Source organism: Suricata suricatta, chromosome 16, assembly GCF_006229205.1.
Source record: "Suricata suricatta isolate VVHF042 chromosome 16, meerkat_22Aug2017_6uvM2_HiC, whole genome shotgun sequence".
NCBI classification, from domain to species: domain Eukaryota; kingdom Metazoa; phylum Chordata; class Mammalia; order Carnivora; family Herpestidae; genus Suricata; species Suricata suricatta.
The window spans coordinates 253,045-269,961 of record NC_043715.1 but is presented as its reverse complement, the minus strand read 5'-3'; the positions used below and the strand labels follow the sequence as shown (position 1 = coordinate 269,961).

Here is a 16,917-nt window from a genome sequence, read left to right as displayed (position 1 = left end):
AAAAAAAAAAAAAAAAAAAAAGCAGCAGCAGCACGTAATCACAGCTGACCCTGAACAGCACGGGACTTGAAATGTGCGTGGGTCTACTTCCATGCACTGTTTTCCTGACAAGTACAGTGTAATACTGTACACTTATTCTCTTGTGTCTAAATATTTTCTCCAGCTTACTTTACCACAAGAACACAGTACATAACACACGTACTGTACAAAATCTGTGTTCATCGACTCTCTTTGTTACCAGTAAGGCTTTGGTCAACAGTAGGCTGTTAGTAGTTAAGTTCTGAAAAGTCAAAACCTATAAGCAGATTTTCAACTGCACGCGGGGTCAGAGTCCCTAGCAACCCCACATCATTCAAGGATCAACTGTGCATAAGAAAACGCTTATATGAGTTATTAAAACAAAATCTAAGAATTCACCCTGATAACTAGATTTTCACAATCTACTGGGAAAAGACCATAAGTTCCATGTTAAAGATATTTCCATTTTGGTGACAATATGGGTGATGGGTGACAGTTCTCCTTTCCATACCTGTTTTTCTTTCCTTAAAATGTTTTTTTAATTTTTTTAAATATTTATTTTCCAGAAGGAGACAGAGTGTGAGCAGGGGAGGGGCAGACAGAGAGAGAGGAGACACAGAATCCGAAGCAGGCTCCAGGCTCTGAGCGGTCAGCACAGAGCCCGATGCAGGGCTCAAACCCACAGGCTGTGAGATCATGACCTGAGCCAAAGTCAGACGCTTCACCAACAGCCACCCTGGCGCCCCCCATACCTCTTTAGTTCTGAGTGTTTTTAAAGGAGAATGTGTAACTTTCAAATAAAGACATCTGATGACACCGTGTCCTCATGCTCTTGACTGTCTCCGAGAACTGACATCCAGGCCCAAGCCCCCATCAGCCAAACAAGCCAGGCTGCGGAGCTCACCTCTCAGCACAGGCTTGTGGGTTAGCACCTGAGTCAGGGTATGACTGAAAAATCTCTTGGGAGAATCTGCCGCAAGGATTCTGCCGTACGTGTGTCCACAGAACATGCCAAACCTGCAAATGCAACATCAAGAGGAGCTCAGAGAAGAGGGGCCTCCAGGGGCCCAGTGGCGCCGACAGCACCATGCCCACCAATGGCTCATCAACAGCTCCTTCTGTCCAGCAGGGCTGCATGGACCTCGAGGGGGACACACGGGCTCCCCCTTTGCAGAACCCTAAAATGCTTGCTCGGCCAGGCTGCTGTGCCAAAGACTTGAAATGGGAGGCCATAGAAGTGTGGGTCCAGTAAGAAAGGAGCTTCCCACGGAGCAAAGAAGCCAGAAAGGGAACAGAACGACATCCGGAAGTCTGGGTCAGTCCATAGCAAGCTGCAAATGTCACAAAGCCTGAGCCTCCCCATCTGTGAAATCGGGACCAGGGGCCAGCAGGGCAATGGCCAGGCTTGTGCAGAGTTCCTGGCACACCCAGACACTCAATGTGGCAACAGTTCCCAAAGCTAATCAAGTCTCATGACAGGATAAGGAAGGACAGTGGGCAATGGACGTCACTGACAGGTCAGGAGGGGCAAAGGGTGAGGGGGCTACCCGACAGTGGAGCCCTGTGGGCAATTCTGTGTCCCAGGGTCAGAGCTGCTGACAGCACTGCCCAATTTCTCAGGGAGAACAGCCCCAGTCACACAAGCAATGAGGAGACACCAAGCAGTGCAACGTGGCAGAACAGGCAATCGGGAGCAGAACCGTGAAAGAAGAGAGGGTTTTCCGAGGCCTGGGAATGCTGGAAAACGCTCCTGGATTCCCAGGAAAGAACCGACTTCCAGGCCAGCCTCATCCAACATTACTCTGAGCAAACCCAGACACCCTGACGACCACTCAATGTGAGCCACCAGAGTGCTGCGCCGCCAGAAGGCTCACATGGCAAAATCCCGACCACGGGTGAACGAAGAGCCGGCTTCAGGGCTCTCCGAGGGTTCGGCGGCCAGAGGGCAGGGGCAGGGAGGCCTGAGGGGAGAGCCAAGGCGGTGAGAAGGTCGTCGCTCCAGGAGTGTCTTCTAGGCCACGACCCTTAGGGATCCAGCTCAGACCCAAAGTGCAGACCCAGCAGTGACAGAGGATTCCCGAAGAAAGAGGGAACCTTCAGAGGGAGCAGGTGGACTGGAGGGTTTCTAGTGCTTTCCAGCAGAGCTCTCCCAAGGGCCGAGAGCATGTTCAGGAAACAGCTGTTGATCCTTCAGGACTCTTTCGAACACCCAGGATCGCTAAGACATCAGGCACCGCCCCCGAGCACAGTGGGGGGCCTGCGCCCAGGACTTACCAGCACTTCACCACCTTGTGCTGTGGGGACCCGTCCTGCATGCCAGCGGCCAAAGCCTCAAGAGCGACTGAGGACAGATGGTGGAAACAGAAAACACATCAGCTTGCCATCACAACCCATCAAAAATGATCCCTGACGGGTATTACGGAAAGAGTCAGGTAATGGATCTTTGGGAAAACTCCTCCATTTCCAAATAACAGACCACCAAGGCCTCCTAAGTCTTCGGACGGTACAGTCCTCCCCAAGCATCCCAACCAAAGACTTAAGCCTTTTAAACCAATCAAAACATGTCGCCAATAAAATGCTTCCCCAATCAACCATTACACCAATGGCCATTCCCAGCTCTAGAGATTAAGCGCAAAGCCAGCAGGAACAGTAGAGGGGCAGTTCAGGTGAAGCACTTGAAACAGGAAGTCAGGAACCCTTGAGAATTCCCAATAAGCAAACGAACTCCTGGACAGTCTGGGGTAGGAGTGGGGGACTCACAGACCAGCATCTTCTGAAGCACAGCGACGGCGAGCTGTCAAAGCACAAGACGGGGTCAGCGTTACTCACATGCGTGGGGCACACAAGATACCTGGTCACCCCACAGTAAAATAAGAAAGCTCGTCCAGACAGCGTCCCGACACTGGGAGATCCTGACAGAGCGAAAGGGCAGACTTCCTGGAAGTGCCCATCGGGGTCCCGGAGACCTCTCCGGGTGTGGCCCACGGCCCTGGCTCCGCCCCGCCGGCCTCCCACGGCCCCTGGCTCACGGGGTCAGCACAGAGTTCTGCTGGTGAAGAGCTCTCCCTTTCCTCTTGTCTGAAAGCACAGGCCCAGATTCTGGGCCGTGGTGAAGGCCTTCACCCCGCAGAGCTGGACGAGGGAGCGCCGTACCTCAGGGAGCACGTCACGGAAACAGCACAGACTCCCCACCACAGCTTATCCCCTGTGACACGCACGGGCCAGATACCAGCCGCCGGTCCAGGAACTTCCGTTTTCACATCACTTTTCCTCCTACCTGGCCCATCTGTTCAGGCTCCACATTTCTTCTGAGATCCGAGTTTTTCTGAAATCCTCTCAAAACAAGCATTTGGACAAAATCTGAAAACCACAAAACCCAAAAAGGTAAATGCACTGTAATCTTCAAACAGCTGTGGAGGACTCAGCACCCGCTTTCCAGGGTCTGGAGGGTGAGGACCCATGAGGAGCCATCGGTCCACCCTGTCTACACCCTACACACATCCACCAGCCCGACCAACACAACTCTTCCTGAACCAGAGTGTGCTTCTTGCTACTGTATTTGGAAGGGAAATTCTTCTCATCCATCAGTTTATGGGAAGGATTTTTCTCTTAAACAAGCAGCCTCTGGGACATCTGGCTGGCTCAGTCAGTGGAGCGTGAGCCTCTTGGTCTCACGACTCTTGGGTCTGAGCCCCACACTGGGTGTAGGGATTACTTAGAAATACAAAACAAAGTAGCATCTAAGGGTTTCATGTGGATTATCTCGTCAGCCAATCTCCTACCCCAAAATATAAGGACTGTTCTAGAAAGACTCAGAAGCACTATATTCTAGGGAATGAGGCAGGAAATGCACTCATAACTTCTGAAAAAATTAGAGGACTAACATAAAAAATATTTTCTGCCTAATCTTTAATTTAAACTTTCGCTATCTAACCCCAGCCCACGGGATTCGGGAATCATATGGAGCTCACACCCATCATCGAGAAAGCTTTAGGAAAAAAGAATATATCTTTTGTAATGTAAAAAAAATTCTACCTGTATACAACATTCTATTTCTCATCTAATATTTTACTTGCAGACTTCATTCCTCAATTCCTGGCACCGGCATGGCTCTGGGGGCTCAGAGGGCAGCCTGGGACAGGGCCCAACCCAAGGGAAAGGCCCCCAGAGAAACACAAGTGTGAGGAGAAAGCCACTCCGAGCTACTGCCCAGGCTCTGATGATGAGGTCGGGCCCTGAGCTTAGCATGCCGGCCACACTTCCTGCTTTGCTCTTCAAGGGCACCTTTTAAAATAACCGCTTAGGAGGCGCCTGGGCGGCTCAGTCAGTTAAGCGTCTGACTTGGGCTCAGGTCACGATCTCGCAGTTTGTGAGTTCAAGCCCTGCACCAAGCTCTGTGCTGACAGCTCAGAGGCCAGAGCCTGCTTCAGATTCTGTGTCTCCCTCTCCCTTGGCCCTGTCCCATTCACGCTATGTCCTCTATCTAAAATAAATGCTAAAAAACATTTTAACTTAAAATAACCATTTAGAGGTGCACCTGCATGGCTCCGCTGGTTGAGCATCTGATTTTGGCACAGGTTACAATTTCATGGTTCCTGAGTTCAAGCCCTGCATGAGGCTTGAGGCAGTCAGCATGGAGCCTGCTTCAGATCCTCTGAACCCCCCCTGCAACTTCCTTGCTCTTGTTCTCTCTCAAAAATAAACATTAAAAAAGTAAATAACCACTTAATGGGGAGCCTGGGAGGCTCAGTCAGTTAAGCACCCTACTCTTGATTTCCACTCAGGTCACAATCTCCAGTTCCTGAGTTCGAACCCCACATCGGGCTCCGTTCTGACGCTACAGCGCCTCCTTGGGATTCTGTCTCCCTCTCTCTCTCTGCCTCTCCTCCACACGGGATCTCTCTCTCTCAAAAATAAACATTAAAAAGATAATAATAACCACTTAGAGTTGAGCCCATAGAAAGTCAGTGACCTCAGCCTCAAGCACTTTACAAGTAACTGGCATTTGTTCTCTCTCTCCTGCTCACTTGTGAGCTTCCCTAGCTAACTGCATCGTTCCTTTTCTGGGATCTGAAAGTAACAAATTCCATGACTTTATTTCCTTTCTGTGAGTGCACAAAAGCTGCACCTCAAAGCAACATGGCCCTGGAGGTGTTCATTCCTCCGGAACGGGGGCTCGGGGCTGAGGGAGCTCTTTGCCGCCCCCGTGTGGTTGGCTCGTAGCTCCCCATCCAGCGGATCGCAATCTGCAGATTTTAAACACATCAGCCATAGGCCCCCAGACACAGCGGGGCCTGCAGACGGACTAAAACTTCCACAATTCAAATATGAGTAAACCCAGGCGGGAGGTCTGGGTGGAGACAGTGTCACGTAGTTGTAACCCTAGAGATTCTTCTAGGTCTTGGCTGCACTATGACTTAAATGTATACATTGTGTGAAGCAGGGCCCCAGCGTCATAGTCTGGCAAGTGTGTGTCCACGTGTTCCGATACCACTTGTTGAATGGACGGTTTCTGGATCCCCATGCCAGGGCACAGACTGTCCTGTTTCCCACAGGCTGTCGCCACAAAAAGCATTTCCAATGGCCTAAACCTTCTCTGTGAACCTGCCCCCGTTTTGGACTCACCAGAAAGCACTGCCCTGGCGACGTCACTGTCCGGAGACGCTTCCATCTGCTCACACAGAAGGCACAGGTTCCCGAACAGCCACGCCACCGTGGCCTGCACGTCAGCACGACTGAGGACAAAGGACACGGCTCACCATGCACGCAGCAGCCCCCCTGTCTACCAGGCCACTTTCTTCCATTGCCTCCCTCACAAGCTCGGGCAGAGAAAAGCTGCTGGCACCAACGAGAGCCGTCCCCAGGCGTCAGAGCAGGCCCGGCCGACCTGCGTAGGTCATCGGGGCAGCTGCCACTGACATGAAAAATAATCACTTTCGGGGCATCTGGGGGGCTCAGTAGGCTAAGTGCCCGATTTCGGCTCAGGTCATGATCTCACCGGTTCATGGGTTTGAGGCCCCGCTTCGGGCTCTGTGCTGACTCTTCAGAGCCTAACGCCTGCTTTGGATTCTGTGGGTCTCTCTCTCCCGCTGCCCCTCCCCTACACGTGAGCTCCCACTCTGTCTCTCTCAAAAATAAACATTAAAAACATTTTTTTAAATGATCATTTTCAAAAAGTTTAGGAGGACCTGGGTGGCTCAGTCAGTTGAGTCTGACTTTTTTTAAAAATTTCCTTAACATTTTTTATTTTTGAAAGACAGGCAGAGCATGAGCAGGGGAGGAGCAGAGAGAGAGGGAGACACAGATCTGAAGCAGGCTGCAAGCTCTGAGGTGTCAGCACAGAGCCCGACACAGGGCTCGAACCCCCCAAACTGTTGGGTCACAACCTGAGCTGAAGTCTGACACCGTATCGACTGAGCCACCCAGGTGGGCTTGAGTCTCTTTAAGAAAAAAAAAAAAAGTTCTATTCAAATCCGAAGCAGGATCCAGGTTTGAGCTGTCAGCACAGAGTCCGATCTGGGGCTCAAACTCATGAACCTCAAGACCATGACCTGAGCCGAAGCTGGACGCGTAACCGACTGAGCCGCCCGGGAGTCCCAGTTGGGTCCAACTCTCGATTTTGGCTCACGTCATGCTCTCGCAGTTCATGAGATTGAGGCCGATGTCTCTTTCTCTGTCCCTCCCCTGCCCGCTGGTTCTCTCTCAAAATAAATGAATAAGCTTTAATAAGCTTAAAAAAAAAAGGTACTTGGAGTAGCTTACTACTCTTACTAGAGCAAGTTCAGTAAGAGTAAAATAATCAGAAACAAAATAAAACGGCAGCAGTTTGAAGCTACAGAGGGTCATGGAGGGCATGAGCCGTGCAGAAGCACCTTCGGAGCCTGGACCCAGAAGAGGAGCAGTGGGCAGGGGGCCAGGGGGATGTCCCTGCCAGTCAGACCTGCATCTCTCTGGTGACTAACAATGTTTGGCATCTTTTCATGTGACAAATGTCTATTAAAACCCATGGTCTGTTTTTAATTGGATTGTCTTTTTATTGTTGAGATATAAAGTTCTTTACACTAGATACTAGATAATCAGATACATGATTTGCAAATAATTTCTCCTAGGTGCCGCCTTTTCATGGTCTTAACGGTCTTAAGAGTGTTGCACATAGAAATTTTAAAACTTGATGAAGCATAATTTTCCTTCTACGTTTTCTTCTGTGGCATGAATTTTGGGCATCCTTTCCGGAAACCATTCCCTAATCCAAGCTCCTACAGACCTAACCTAGATTTTCTTCGGGAAAATCTTTCTTGCACTTTTACTTAATAAATACCTAATTTATTCATTTCAACCTCCAATTATTCCTGTTTTCAGACTGTTCAGTTATTGTATAAACACACAACTGACTTTTGTATGTTGGTGTTGTTTCCTGCAGACTTGCTGAGCCAGCTTATTAGCTCTAATACTTTACAGATTCTTCAGAGTTTTCTGTACGCAAGACTGTGTCCTCGGCAAATAGTTTTTTTTAATGTTTATTTTATGAGAGAGACACAGAGAGCTTGAGCAGAGGAGGGGCAGAGAGAGAGGGAGAAAGAGGATCACAGGCAGGCTTTGCACTGCCAGCATGGGGCCCGACACAGGCTCAGCCCCATGAACCATGAGATCATGACCTGAACCAAAACCAGGAGTCGGAAGTTTAACCGATGGGTCACCCAGGCACTGCTCTTTTACAATTTTTAACGATGTTTCATCAGAAGAGCACCTTGCTGGCTGAGAAGGTAGAATGTGACTCTTGATCTCAGAGTCAGGAGTTTAAGCCCCACTCCGGTGCAGAGGTTACTTAAAAGGACTCAGTCGGTTGACCATATGACTTTGGCTCATGCGGTGATCTCGCAGTTTGTGAGTTCAAACCCCACATCAGACTCATTGTCAGCCTGGCAGTGCAGAACCCACTTCTGATCCCCTGCCCGCCCCCCGCCCTCCCCTGCTGCACTCTCCCAAAAATAAACAAACATTAAAAAAATGAAAATTACCAAGTCTGGGCATGACAACTTCAACTGTAACAAACGTTCTATTTAAATAATGAGAAGTTTCTCTCAGTGATTTTTGGTTTTAACATATAAATAAACCATTTATTAGCAGACTAGATCACAAAAAATAAACCATGTAATATTAAGGTGACATGAGTTTCACTGGTACACTACCTTTCCAGCAGCTCTTGGAGGCTCACAACGTTTTGCACGTGAAGGTGCCACATGACTTCAAGCAACGAAGTATTCTAAAGAAAACATCCGTACTGTGAGTCCATCCCGCACACATTTCCCTACAATGTGCGGCTGTGTACTTAACCACTATGCTCTAAGGAAAACGAAAGCGGGTAACAGCACAGCCTAAAACACATACTTGATCCACTTTGGCTTTAAAACTCTCTAAGTGGGGGCCCCTGGGGGGGCTCAGTCGGCTAAGCGTCTGGCTCTTGATTTAGGCTCAGGTCATGACCTCAAGGTTCATGAAATCGAGCCCCATGTCGGACTCTGCACTGCTTGGGGATCCTCTCTCTCCTTCCCTCCCTGACCCATGTAAGGTCTCTCTTAAAACAAACGTTAAGAAAAATAAAAACAGAAATAAACTCCCCAAGCATTCAGTCACTCACCACTACCACCCTTAGTCTCTGCCTAGTCTCACCTGAACTTGTGTCGGTGCCTTTCCCCCATGTGCTCCGAAGGATAAACTGGACTTGGTCTCTGCGCTTTACAAGTCTCAGTGTCCCTTCACAGCTTTCAGAACAAAACTGAGACCCTTGGATGCAGCACAGGCCACCTGTGACCAGCGTGTCTCTCTTGCTCTCTCCCAGTGAGGTCCTCCCTTCCCTAGCAGATCCCCTCCCCTCGCCCCCAGGACACCTCACTCAAGTCTGCTGTGTCCCACTGCCTACGGCGTCCCAGTCTTCACCCAGGAGAATGGCACTCTCCCTTCACACCCCAGACAGCTGCCTGCTCTTAGAAAGCCTTTCCAAGGGTCCCCGGGGGACTCGGTTGAGCATCTGACCTCAGCTCAGGTCATGATCTCACATGAGTTCAAGCACAGAGCCCGCTTCAGATCCTCTGTGCCATTCTCTCTCTGCACCTCCCCTGCTTGCACTCTCTCTCTCAAAAATAAACATAGGAGAGAGAGAGAGAGAAAGAAAGAGAAAGAAAGCAAGCTAGCTTTTCCTAGGGGCACCTGGGTGGCTCAATTGGTTAAGCATATGACTCTTGATCTCAGCTCAGGCGGTGAGCTGCTTGTGGGTTCGAGATCCACATGAGACTCCCCTCCAAAAGTGAGGAGCCTGCTTGGGATTCTCTCTCTCCTCTCTCTGCTCCTCCCCCACTGGCACATGCCTGTACTCTCTCAAAGTAAACATTAAAAAAAAAAAAAAAACAAGAAAGCAAGCCTTTCCCTGCCACCCAGTCATTCAGCTGCCCCTCCCTGTAACTCATTAGCAGTGAGCCCAGGGACCAGATCAACTGCTGGCAAATAGATGAACTCTATAATGTGCGCTGGATAAAATGGGGGGACCGCGAGGGCACCTTTACTTGGGTTCTCTCTTACCTTTTCCTATATTCTTACTGATCTCATTTTATAACCAAATAATTACCTTGAGTTCTTTCAACTATTCAAAAATATGTAAGGCTATTCAATTCAAAATGTTTCAAAAAATTTAAAAAAATTCTTACCTGTTAAAGATTAAAAAAAAAAAAAAGAATAATTTTTATGGGCACCTGGGTCACTCAGCTGGTAAGCAACTAACTTCGTTTCGGCTCAGGTCATGAGCTTAGTTTCGTGGGTTCAAGTCCCACATTGGGATCCAAGCTGGTAACATAGAGCCTACTTGATTTTCAATTTCCCTCTCTCTCTCTCAAAATACACTTTGGGAAAAAAAAAAAATTAAACTGAATTTTTCTGGTTCACTATAGTGCCCTGGACAACGGTTCACGGCTACACGTGAGCGGGAGCACCGCGTGACCGTGGCTCACGCGGACACGCAGCTCTCATGACAGGTGAGCGCTGACCAGTAAGCAGCTGAAGGCACCTCCTCCCACCCACGCAGGCATTTGCTGAATGTTTTCACCCCGACTCTACGATCGATGAGGTGCTGGGTGGAACCCCGGACGACACCCAGACTCCCTTAGCTCCACCCAAACCAGCACACCCTGGAGGAACCCTGGAGCCGCAATGTCCAGCTCACCTGCACCTCCCACAGTTCTCGACAGAAGGAGAGACGGGAGAACATGCTGTGTGCCAGCAGATACTGCGCCACCTCCAGCAAGGAAGACAGTTTCTTCTGAAAAGAGAGATGAAATCTTTAAAAACAGTAATAACAGGCAAATATTTGACACAGTATTATAGACGTGTGCCGTTTCCCCCAGAGCCTCGGAGCAGCGAGTGCGCAGGCTGCCCACTGCCCCGCGTCTCACCCTCTGCTCTGCGCTCAGCAGCACCCCGTGCACGGGCTCGCCGTCGGACACGCAGATCTGTGCGATGCTGGTGGCCACCACCCGGCTGGACAGCACGGCCACAGGGAGCCCCAGCCTCGAGGCCTCATCCTGCAAAGCAGAGCCTTGAAGACAGAACAAAACATGAGAGACACACTACAAAACCTAAATCAGAAGACCTGAGGCTTAAAAAGCCTTTAAAAAATTTTTTTTCTATGTATTTTATTTATTTTTGAGAGACAGAGAGACAGTGCAAGCAAAGGAGGATCAGAGAGAGAGGGAGACACAGAATCTGAAGCGGGCTCCAGGCTCTGAGCTGTCAGCACAGAGCCCGACGTGGGCTTGAACCCACAAACCGTGAGATCATGACCTGAGCTGAAGCCGGACGCTTAACTGACTGAGCCCCCCAGGCACCCCTAAAAAGCCTTTGAAGCTGCAGACGCTCAGAGAACAGTTTTCTGAAAAGGAGCACAGATCTAGAGGGAAAAGCAAGGCACGGAGTTAAGACCATTTCATGACTGGAGCGACACACAGGGCAACGACGGGCAGCCCGCCGCCGCTCGTGCCGAGGCCTCTGTGTGACACAAACAAGGGCGCTTGGCAGACGCACGCCTAGAACTTTATCGATGTTTCCCAAAGGAACACAATAAACTGGCAACTACGGGGACCCTTGGGATGAACTCCTATGTCGTAATTACTTCAGTGTCACTAACACACCTGCTTCCACAGACTTTCTATTGATGTCTGAGTGGAGAGGGGGTCATTTCCAAATGCTGTGCACACGTTAGTGGGCGGCAGAGACGACGGGTGTGGTCAGCCCTCAGAATGCCAGGCGGGGCCGGGTGCTGAGCCCACAGGCAGCCCCCAGCCTCCAGAGTATCCACCCTCTGGTCTGCATTCAATAAAGCGAGAACTCCAACCCGCCTGAGTACAGGTAACGCCGGCAAGCAGACTGCCGTCTCATTTATCTGACTTCCAAAATTAGGGGGTTTTGTGGTTTTTTTAAAGGGAAACTGTAGGGGCGCCTGGGTGGCTCAGTTGGTTAAGCGTCCGACTTCAGTTCAGGTCATGATCTCATGGTTCCTGAGTTCGAGCTCCACGTCAGACTCTGTGCTGACAGCTCAGAGCCTGGAGCCTGTTTCGAATTGTGTCTCTCTCTCCAAAAAAAAAAAAACAAAAAACAAAAAACAAAAAACGAATTTTTAAAGAAATAAAATAAAAATAAAAAGGAAACTATAGCACATGCCCATTATCTTCAGGGCTCTGAAAACACATACCAATATGTAAATGAAAACAATTAATAATAGTTATAAAGAGGGGCGCCTGGGTAGCTCAGCCAGTTACCTGGCCAACTTCAGCTCAGGTCATGATCTCACGGTTCGTGATTTCAAGTCCCACACTGGGCTCTGTGCTGACAGCTCAGAGCCTGCAGCCTGCTTCGGATTCTGTGCCTCCCTCTCTCTCTGCCCCTCTCCTGCTCCCACTCCGCCTCTCTTGCTCAAAAATAAATAAAAACATTTAAAAAATTAAAAACAAAAAGAAATTATCAACTATAAAGATCAAGAAGTAATTCACGGTAGAAGGGAAGAAAATGCTACATTTTTGCACAGCAAAGGAAACCATCAACCAAACAAAAAGGCAATTTACCGAATGGGAGAAGACATCTGCAAATGATATTATCTGATAAGGGGTTAATATCCAAAATATATAAAGAACTTACACAATACAACACACAAAAAATCCCGTTAAAAAATGGAGAGAGGACCTCAATACATAATTTTCCAAAGAAGACATCCAGATGTGCAACAGACTCATGAAAAGATGTTCAACATTATTCATCATCAGGGAAATACAAATCAAAAACCCAATGAAATGTCACCTTGCATCTGTCAGAATGGCTAAAATCAACAACACAAGGAACAAGGGCTGGCGAGGACGTGGAGACAAAGAGCCCTCGTGCACTGGTAGTGGAAGCACAAACAGGTGCAGCCGCTCTGGAAAATGGTATGGAGGGTCCTCAAAGTCAAAAACAGAACCACCCTGGGGCGCCTGGGTGGTTCAGTCGGTTAAGCGTCCTAAGCGTCCGGCTTCGGCTCAGGTCATGATCTCATGGTTCTTGGGTTCCAGCCCCACGTCAGGCTCTGTGCTGACAGCTAGCTCAGAGCTTAGAGCCTGCTTCGGATTCTGTGTCTCCCTCTCTCTCTGACCCTCCCCTGCTCACGCTGTCTCTCTCTCTCTTAAAAAAAAAAAAAAAAAAATATATATATATATATATATATATATAATGCTGGACATTAAAAAAAACAACACAGTGGGGGGGGCAGGGCACCTGGGTGGCTCAGTTAGTTAAGCATCCAACTTTGCTCAGGTCATGATCTCGCTGTTTATGAGTTCGAGCCCCACATCAGGCTCTGTGCTGACAGCTCAGCGCCTGGAGCCTGTTTCAGATTCTGTGTCTCCCTCTCTCTTGCCCCTCTCCCTCTTGTGCTCTGTCTCTCTCTCTCAAACATAAATAAGACATTAAAAAAAAGTGTTTAATGTACAGAATTGTTGAATCATTATGCTGCACACCTGAAACGGATAGATGCTGCATGCTAACATAATACTTCAGTTACAGAGGGGAAAAAAAGGGGGGGGCGCCTGGGGGCTCAATCAGTTAAGTGTCCGACTTCAGTTCTGGTCATGATCTCATGGTTCCTGAATTTGAGCCCCACGTCAGGCTGTGTGGTCTCTCTCTCTCTCCAAAAAAAAAACAAACAAACAAAAAAAAAAAAAACAGCCAGAACAGACATTTCTTTCCAAGTTGTCTCCATGGGAAAGTGTCTGTTTTTATTTACAAGGCCTTAACCTTTTTTAATATAACAGACATTTCCTACGTGTCACAGAAGTATCATAGCCACTATCTTCAAAAGGAAAAACCACTAAAAAATTCTGAATTAAGTGTCTTATATTTCTGTAGTCAAGGTTAACAGCTTTTATACAAGTGCTTAGGCCTTGACCCAAAATACAAAGTGTGTGGCTGAACCAGGTCCCCAGGATGACACATAATATGTGAAATTCAAACGCGATTATGGCAGTGAAAGTCAGTATCATTTGCCAATGACCTTTGATAATCAATTGTCAAGGTGAGTCTATTTGTTTAAGGTTATTTTTTAAAAATAAATATTTTAAACAAATTAATGAATTAATATTTTTCTAAAGTCATTTCATAATAAAATGTTAATGACCAGAAAATAAGTGAATTTTTTTTGTTATTCCCACAGAACTTCTCTGAATCTCATATTCCCAATCCTGAAACAGTCTCAAACCTAGAAATATTCTTCAGGTTTCCGGCCTGCTCTCCCCAACCCGGACAACCTGTTTTTGCCACTTCTATAAAGGAGAAGCACATTACTGTCCCATGTTTTTCCAAGAGACACTTGGGTTCTTAATGCTTCTGAGCCCTATGTGGAGCGAAACACTGTTTTTTATTTCTTTTAATGTTTATCTATTTACTTTTGAGGGGGCACAAGTAGGGGAGGGGCAGAGAGAGAGAGGGCAAGAGTCCCAAGCAGGCTCCACACTTTCTGCACAGAGCCCAGCATGGGGCCTGAACTCCCGACCAGAGCCGAAATCAAGAGTCAGACACTTAACCAACTGAGCCACGCAGGTGCCCCAAAATACCATTTTAAAGTGACAGCCTCATAACATGCCCCAACCAAGTACCAAAACATGACTTGTAACTCATGACTACAGATGTAGTGGTGAATCATGACCAGAGACATTTAAAATTTGTGTTTATTAGAAGCAAATCAAGGCCACTTTAGAGAAAGCTCTTCTGTAACTCCATATTTAAGAAAATTAAGTTCTAACTTACCTATGAATGAACTAGAAAGATTAGGGCAGGCCTCAGGATCAATCAATTGACTGAGACACAGCATTTTCCGTGGTGCACCTTCTACCTAAAAACCAAGGACGACGAACTCTATTTTTATAAAGTTCAAGCTGTGTGGCATAAAAACAATTTGTGAAAATAATGCTTGCCTCCTGTGCTATTCTTATGATTCTTAGATATTTCGAGGTAAACGTTTTTAAAAAGTGAATCTTGCCAAACCTTTTTGAGAAAAACTAAATTCACTCTGAACTTAAATTTTATCTCCAAAAAGATAAATGCTCACAACCTTTTTCTGATCAAGTCAGCATTTAATGGGTGCTTCTACCAGATACTCATAAGGCTTTTTAGGGGTCTCTAAGACTATGCCTGTCTGGGTGCAAAACACCCAAACTTGAATCTGCCCGCAAAGGCCGAAACAAATCCCTCTTACCTCCAGCAAAAGGTCATTCAAGTTTAGGTGGCGTCTCAGGAGGAGCACAGCGGATTCCTGTAACTTCTGTTCCGTTCCAGGGCAACGCGTTTGCCTCTTGACCCTTCCCGCTAAGGGGGAGAATCAGTTCCACAAAATTACAGCACGCCTTCAAAACACGCGGGAGGAAACTTGGTGCAGCTGGAGGACACATTGCTTCCGTGGTGGTCTTATCGAAATGCAACTCGAAACAGGAGAAAACACCAGAGGCACCCAACTGAGGGCCATTTTATAAAATGAGGGACCAATACTTCTCCAAATGCCCAGGTAAGCAAAGACCCAGGAACTGTCACCGATGGGAGGAAATCTAGACAATTCTAGGTGGGATCCTGGGGCAAAAAAAAAGGACATGATGGAAAACCGGAAAACCCAGGTGTTGGGGTTGATTCTTGTTCGGTCAGGTTACTGGATCTTCGGCTAGGCTAAGCTGAACCCCTCACGGTCATCCTGCACTCCTGGACGCACAGGGTGTTAACTCTGCCCCGAGGAACCTTCTTTCTTGACATCGCGATGGAAGGGGGCAAGCCCCGCGAATGCAGGGGAGAGCTGGAGATCTACCGGACGAGGGGTCGGAGGGATGGAAGAGGGCAAAAGAGACGGGAAGTCGGGGGAGACCAGGACCAGGGGTCGGGGGGACAAGACGGGGGGCACAGGGCTGGGTATTGAGGGAGACGAGAACCGGGGTCGGGGGGACGAACACCGAGGTTCTGGGGAAATTGAGAGAAGGTGGAAGGTGGGACAAGGAGAGGCCGGGGAGGGAGCCCGACGCAGGCTGGGGAGATAAGGGGTCTCAGAGCCTGACCCCGCACACTCCCGCAGCCCTGGTGCCCTCTTACCTAGCAGCTCGGTCCACGTCCTCCTGCGGCTCCCCAGCCCGGAGCTTGAGGAGATGATCTCCACCTGCGAGTCCGACATGGCGGGAACTTACCATTCCCGCGGCTGCCTCAGACATCAGGCCCGCGCGGCCTCCCCATTGGCTGACGGCTGTCCGACCTCCCCATTGGCTGGCCGCTGCCCGGCCACACCCCGTTGGGGCAGAGGTCTCGCGGCGCGGCCATCTTGGCGGCGGCGGCTGCCGCCATGTTGGTGGTGGCAAGAATGAGGCAAGTGCCCTGATTCCTGGACAACGGATATGTCACTCTAGAGTTACGGAGCGGATTCGAAGTGGCATAACGTGCGAGAAGACGGTGGCATCCCTGTGCATTATTCCTGCCGAGAATGACCGATAGTTCGTCAAGAAGAAAAACCCGACAAAGCCAAAACCAAGGAGACTCTTAAGCAGGGAGCTGCGTTGCTCATCCATCCTGGCGCCCTGGTTCCCTGCCCCGAGTTGGAAGGTGGTAGGATCCGTGCGGGGTGCCTGCTGCCCAGTGAGACCTTCCGCAGCCACACACTCTGAGGCTACCGCGACCGAGCACTGTTAACTTCTGTTTGACTTTAATTTAAATGTAAGTGGCCGCAGGTGCCCTTGCGAGAGGGTCGCAGGTGTTAAGACTCCGAAGAAAACAGGTCCCGTGGGGTGTGGAATGGTACTGCACCCCGGCGGTGGCTTTCGCTCGCATCCTGTATCCGTGAGATGCATGGGTGTTGTGCTTAGCTGCAGTTAGCATGTTTTCGTGGCTGTATAGTAGTCCCTGGATAAATGAATATATACACACATATCATTGATAATTCATATAATTTATTTCCGTAAATTATGGTGTTTTGAGATTTGAAAAAGCCTTTCTGGCTGGGGAGAGACTGGCCCCCGACCCCCAGCCCACAGGTGCCTGCGGTAGATAAGCAATCTGTACAACCCAGACCCACACTCCCTCCAGCCCCCCCCATCCCGGGCAGCTGATTTGTGCTACCTTAATCATGCCTTGGCCGGGTGCCAGGCGGCTACCCCGGCTGTAGCCCAGAGCCCACTGGAACTATTCAAACTAGCCAAAGGCTGCCCAGCCTTCCCTTCCCTGTGAAAACTAAGGTCTTTATCAAGATCAACCTTACTCTCCCCTATCTTCTGTCCCTGGCCACCTTGGTGCTTCGTCATGTGACCTTTCACAGCCTGCCATGCCTCCTGTACCTAGGATCTTCGAATATAATACAATTTGTTT

The 16,917-nt window shown here is 48.9% G+C and overlaps 1 protein-coding gene across 1 annotated transcript in view; it reads right to left on the bottom strand.

Moving 5' to 3' along the window:
* Positions 1–15,766, bottom strand: part of FANCA (FA complementation group A) — a 51,888-nt gene extending 36,122 nt beyond the window's left edge. Inside the window, exons 1-11 of the mRNA XM_029926306.1 lie at positions 15,658–15,766; positions 14,783–14,892; positions 14,335–14,419; positions 10,461–10,603; positions 10,232–10,327; positions 8,208–8,281; positions 5,644–5,753; positions 3,296–3,378; positions 2,779–2,812; positions 2,293–2,359; positions 923–1,035 (exon numbers count right to left, since the gene is read on the bottom strand). Of these exons, the coding sequence (XP_029782166.1) occupies positions 923–1,035; positions 2,293–2,359; positions 2,779–2,812; positions 3,296–3,378; positions 5,644–5,753; positions 8,208–8,281; positions 10,232–10,327; positions 10,461–10,603; positions 14,335–14,419; positions 14,783–14,892; positions 15,658–15,736 (994 nt within the window). The 5' untranslated portion in view covers positions 15,737–15,766. The remainder of the gene's footprint in view (positions 1–922; positions 1,036–2,292; positions 2,360–2,778; positions 2,813–3,295; positions 3,379–5,643; positions 5,754–8,207; positions 8,282–10,231; positions 10,328–10,460; positions 10,604–14,334; positions 14,420–14,782; positions 14,893–15,657) is intronic.
* Between the last annotated feature and the right edge of the window lie 1,151 nt (positions 15,767–16,917).